At 24.8% G+C, this 6,048-nt stretch overlaps 1 protein-coding gene across 1 annotated transcript; it reads right to left on the bottom strand.

Moving 5' to 3' along the window:
* Positions 1-317: 317 nt before the first annotated feature.
* LOC112599543 lies at positions 318-1,884 on the bottom strand. Its single transcript, XM_025346468.1, has 2 exons — positions 1,765-1,884; positions 318-584 (listed from the first exon to the last, which is right to left on the bottom strand). The coding sequence occupies exons 1-2, from the start codon at positions 1,882-1,884 to the stop codon at positions 318-320; spliced, it is 387 nt and encodes a 128-aa protein (XP_025202253.1).
* Between the last annotated feature and the right edge of the window lie 4,164 nt (positions 1,885-6,048).

The following is a 6,048-nucleotide window of genomic DNA, read 5'->3' as shown; positions in this document are numbered from 1 at the left end:
TATATTAAACCATAAGTAATATTATTTTCCATGAAACGAATCAAAAATGCATCTAACAATTTTTTTTAAATCATAGTACTTATAACCATTATTTAGATTAAACGTTGACATAATTATTCTTATATTATCGAAAATATTAATTACTTATCTTATTCGCGTATGAACAGTTCATCTTAGGTTCCAATATCATAATTATCAGAACTAATATTAAAATGTATAAACACTGTTAACAGTCATGTAATGTATCATATTTTAACGGTTACAGGTGGAAGATCTATAAAAAAATTAATTATTCTATTTTAAGAAATAATCCATATTTATTTTTCATTAATTTTTTTAATGACGGTGTTACAACATGTGCATATAATTTTGACATGGTGACGTTTCAGATGTTTTTTGTATACCATAAAACATAACGGGAAACATGTACCAAATTCACCCAAATTTTTCGCTGAAATATTTCTGCTTGACTTTATTTTTGGTGTACCATTATAACCACATTTTATGCACAGACAATTAGTTCCTTCCGTCGAGTCTATATAATTTGAAATCGATTTGAATATTGTTGGAACTCCGTCGGATATCTAATTTACACAAAGTAATTATGTGCTATGAATCATTTTACTATAGGTACATATTGGCTATTATACTGTTAAAGAATTTTTGAGTACAATCAAGTCTCAAAATTAAGACCTAAGGAAAATATTACAATTTTAAAGAGAATATTACAATATAAAATGTAGATACATTAAGGAAATTTGTTTATTTTTTAGATTAAAAATTTCAATTTTTAATGATTAAATTGTCGAACATCAACGATTCTAACAATTAATATTTTTAAACATTTTATTTGTTCCCAGATGAACTCAATATAATAATATATTATATTATATATTTACTATAAATATTTTATATTTAATACAATTCCTATTTCCTATAATAATTCTGTTTTGTATAAAACCAATTAAAAGCTAAAAATTGACTCGTAAGCATAATTCAAACATCACACAGTTAAGTTTCTAAAAAAATGTAAATCTTTACTAATTAATATCTACTTCTAGTGAACCATTTGAGATAACATAATTAAAAATCAATGTATACTCCAGTATTTTTTTTTTATTCACTACTTTATTTTATTAATATATGCATGTGTGTATAAAATATTAAGAGTGATAGAATTCATAACAATAATTACTTTAAGAAAATAATCGTAAAATTGTTTAAAGTTTACAATTTAATTGGTATAAGATTCATTGATTTATTTTTTACGTCTGACTATGGTGAATAAGTTGTAGAAAATATAAAATATAAGTTGGAGTAAAAAAATATTAGAAATAGAGATATTTTATTAGTCTTTGATTTACGATTATATATTTTATCTTTAAATAACAAAAATAATATTACAACTTCTTTCTCGAATTTTAATTTTAAAAATATATTGCTGTTTACTTTAGTATTATAGATATTATTGGTTAATATTTAGCTTTGTTTGACTGTTATTACATAGCTATAATAAAAATATTTATAAACAATTTAAAAAAAATATACACTTTAATTTAATACAAAAATAATCATTGAAATATACATACAATATATGTATAAACAATTGGTATATTTTTTTTGTTGCAATATCGTATACGTATATTATACACAAAAATAATCATTTAAATCCTATAACTTATTTGCTTTGTTTAAAACAACGAATATGTTGAATTATGTTATAAAATAGGATTGTTTTGTATTATTTTATTTTGAAATATTTACCTTGATATTTTTGTGTTGAGAACGAATATGTTCAATAAATGTACCATACCCAATTGAGTCATTTAAAGTACCTTTAATTAATTTGGAACAAAACAGACACTTGGCAACAACTTCATACATTGCAATAAATAGATAAAAAATATTTTTACTTGATGTAATAATTTACATTCACTTAAATGAATTTAAGATTGAATGATTAATTACTATAGAAACTAAATCAATAAAATTACCCGTCTAACAACTCACACCTATACTGGTTATAAATATATAATTTGCAATGCTTACGTCTATCATATACCTCTTAAAAATAGTAGTATTACATGAGTTAACAAATCGGAATCCTTTATTTATCGGGAAATTTGTGTTTTATTCATAATTTTAATCTCATCAAAGTTATAAAAACTGAATTTATATTTACCTTCGTAATTTTATAAAAAAGTAGAATCGTTGTTTAATGAGTTAAGTTAAAAATACATAATTCATAACCTCACTTAACCATTAACATCGTAATAAAAAATAACAACAAATATATTTATTGGTTTAAAAATGTATTTATAATAAAGGAGTAATGACATATTCGAATGTGTAAAAATCAGCGTGAAATCCATTTCGACCATTCCAGTAATTTATTTGTTTTTATAAGTCACTGAATGAAAAAAAAAACAAAAACGGAGAAACAAAAATAATGCAATTATTTAACTAAAACCCAAGTAATGAAATTAGCGCAATAAAATATAAATATATTCAAAAGTATGGACACGATTTCAATATAAAAAACTGTATACCTTCGCAATAATTTATGAACCCTGCATACTTATATACTATAAGTTCAATATTTATTTTATTTAAGTCTTTTTAATTAATAATGAATAATAACATAATATATTATCCATAAAAACACTGTAAACATCATACTAAATTCATTTTAGAAGATATTATTTTTCACTATTTTGTATGTTATAAACGTTTTATATGATGTAAAGAAAAATATACTACTCACTTAAACAGTATAAATATAAAATATAAATAAACATTGTTACAACGTATACGACTTATGCAATACATACATCAATACGTATTATCTGTTCTACTTATATTATTAGAAATAGGATATTTTATTTTTTATAACCCGGATAACTCTTTTTAGTAATTTGAAAAGATGGTAGGACATCAATTAAAAAATACTATAAATACATTTCCGCTACATCGAGTTGCTGATATAATAATAACCATAGCTCTACCAGTTTTCGATGGAAATTAGAGAAATTCTCAAAATGTCTTTTGCTCCTTAGCAATCGTATTTCCTATTTTAGCAATGACTATTAAGCGCTATTTCGAATTAGGAAATGAATACATTACTCTTTGACAACTCAATATTATAAAAAGAAATCAGTTTATCTCATCTATACACTAAACGTATATTATAAAAGTAAATGTTTAGCAATAAATATACAATACCTAAAAATGAAATAATAATATACAAACGTTCTTATTTTTTAAATTTTATTTTTCTTTAATCTAAAATATGTTTTTAATTTACCAATACTCCCGACTTATGTGATACAATATTTATATTTACATTTAAGTTCACAAAAAAGTATATTTTATTGACTTTTGTACCGTTACACAACGATTATTTACTTAGTTTCTTACATGAATGACTAACATCCCAGGATAAATTTATAATATGACGAATTAAATTATACTTTAAAATAATGGACTTTTCGCGCAATTTTAATACTATGCTAATGTTTTGTATATCTAGGTTCTTGGTAAAAACAGCTAAATTAGGAAAAACGATGGGAAATAATTAAATTTAGAGGTCAAGGTTTACGCATCATATATAAACAAGGACGAATGTGCATGATGATATAACATCTAAATATTCTAAATCGTATAATACGAGTATTATAATACTCATAGTCAATTTATAGATGTATTTATATATTTTATTCTTAAATATAACATATACGTACGTGTAATAACAATGAATTATTTATCGATACTACAAAAACTGCAAATGATTAATATAATACAGGTATTGAAACATTATATTTACTATTTACGAGTATTCTACTCGAAGCTTGGAGAAAAAAAAATGTAAGTATTTAATTTATCTTAAATTGCATTATTAGTATTTAATTTATTAATATTATAAACAACTTAGCATATTAGCTTAAAGAATAATATGAAATATAAATTGAACATTAAACGCGTTATAAACGTTAGCTTAAATATCAGATAATTATTTCTATCAGTATCATATAGCCTACAAAAATAAATAAACCAAAAAATACTTATCATTTGCAGCAAATTAGCTGTATTGCTCAATTTCGTCCAATTAAAATGGACATTTTTAAAACACAACCATCACCACTCGGTGTATTTCATTTTAAGCATAAAACAACTTTAACAACTTGATGAGCAAATTGGTAACAGCCAGTAAATGTATATCTCTGCCTTTTGAAATATAAACAACACAGATTATTAATATGGTCAAATGAATGGTTTTGTAGATATTCTTTTTAAGTAGTATATAAATCCTTAATTTCAACAATTTTTAATTGATTGCAAAGGAAACATAAATATTTTTGGACTAAAAAGTGGCCCAGATAATTTTTGCTCGTATAACATTTTTTATTATGCTTTATCGATAAACACGAACTGTCGCACACAACGACCAAATAATTTATAGATACAGTGATTTAACTATCAATTCATCAATGCATTAAAATTCTATAGACAATATTTTCAAACTTAAAAATACTACATAGGTACCAATGTAATTAGCAATAATACCCTATTATACACTAGCAGAGAAAGCAAATGTTTGATATACGATTGTAGGTATTTATATTTTATTGTAAACGAACAATTTTCTTAATACAGCTGCCGCGCTAATGTAATTTTAAGGCTTCTGCAGTTCATTGTCCATCAAAGTAGAGCACAATTTATTCTTTTATTATTTTTTTCTCATATTATTTTTTATACATCTACCTACGATTTCTATTCAAAATAAAAACCCTTATGTTGCTGCCTGCTGCTCGTATATAACTAATTATTATTAACGATGTTTGTAAAATAATTATTTCTGATTAATAATTCTCACGAAATCAACCGCCATAATAATATTATGTATATGGCGTGGACGTACCCATATAATTCGTGTCATATATAGGCTTAAATGGACGAAAATATTATAACCTTCTGTCATAGAAGTTCTATAGCTGTATGTTTTCGAGTATACAGAAAAGTTCGACAACGATTACCCACATAATATAGGAACATTATTTTGTTCACATAATTTCGTCGCGACTCGCGCTTAAGTGATTGGCTTCGAGATACCTACGCGGGATTTGCACACGACACTTACTTTCACCCCTTCAAACTGCGTTATTATTGCAATCCAAACCCCTTGCCATGATAACTGCACGCATACCGGCTGCCCTGTTATACAAACACGTAATAATTATACTTTTCACGAATACACACCCATACCTCCACGCAGACGTTTTCCCCGTCTTGCCCACCGTGCCCATCAGGCCATCACGGAAACCTTTATTTGGTTAACAATAGAAAAATGTCGACATTCGAATCGATCGAATAATTTTATTTTAGATGGTAGTTAATATATTAAATCGTGCGCCGTATTTTACGACCCTATGACAGCACAAACCTTCCCGGGCAGGTGGTACCTCACGTATAAAAACTCCAACTAGTTCCCGCGACTAAACTTTGGTCTACATTATAATATTATCGTCATTCCTAATACGTTTCCGCTAAAAAACGATTTGCACACCGTTAACGTATGATGTATTATAAATTATTCAAGATTCCCGGTAAGCAAGAAAAATGTTGACGTAGTAATTTCATTATGTTATATTTGATAAAAATTATTTACTTTATCAAACAGTATCCGGCTGACTTAAATGTTGGTACTAATACGGAGATATTGTTATTACTTATTACTATTGATTATTTTTACGATATAAAAATTACTTTAATTTTATTTATGATGGCGATATAATATTATTGTATTTATAAAAATTAATAATAAATTGTTTTTAATATTTTATGGTATTTCAAATTAAGTTATATAAATTTAACACATTTTAAAAGTTTTTTATTTTTATTTTCTATAAAATATTCTCAAAAATTTAAAACAAACGTTATTGTAAAATTAAAAATATATATATTATAAATATAATAATAGTACAAACAATTTTTTAATGTGGGAACGTAGAATCAGTCAATATCTCATTTGATGGAAATGACAAAGTACAT

Source organism: Melanaphis sacchari, unplaced genomic scaffold (genome assembly GCF_002803265.2).
Source record: "Melanaphis sacchari strain LSU unplaced genomic scaffold, SCAv2.0 Contig53_pilon_pilon, whole genome shotgun sequence".
Classification (NCBI taxonomy): domain Eukaryota; kingdom Metazoa; phylum Arthropoda; class Insecta; order Hemiptera; family Aphididae; genus Melanaphis; species Melanaphis sacchari.
This window is presented reverse-complemented; position numbering and strand designations above follow the sequence as displayed.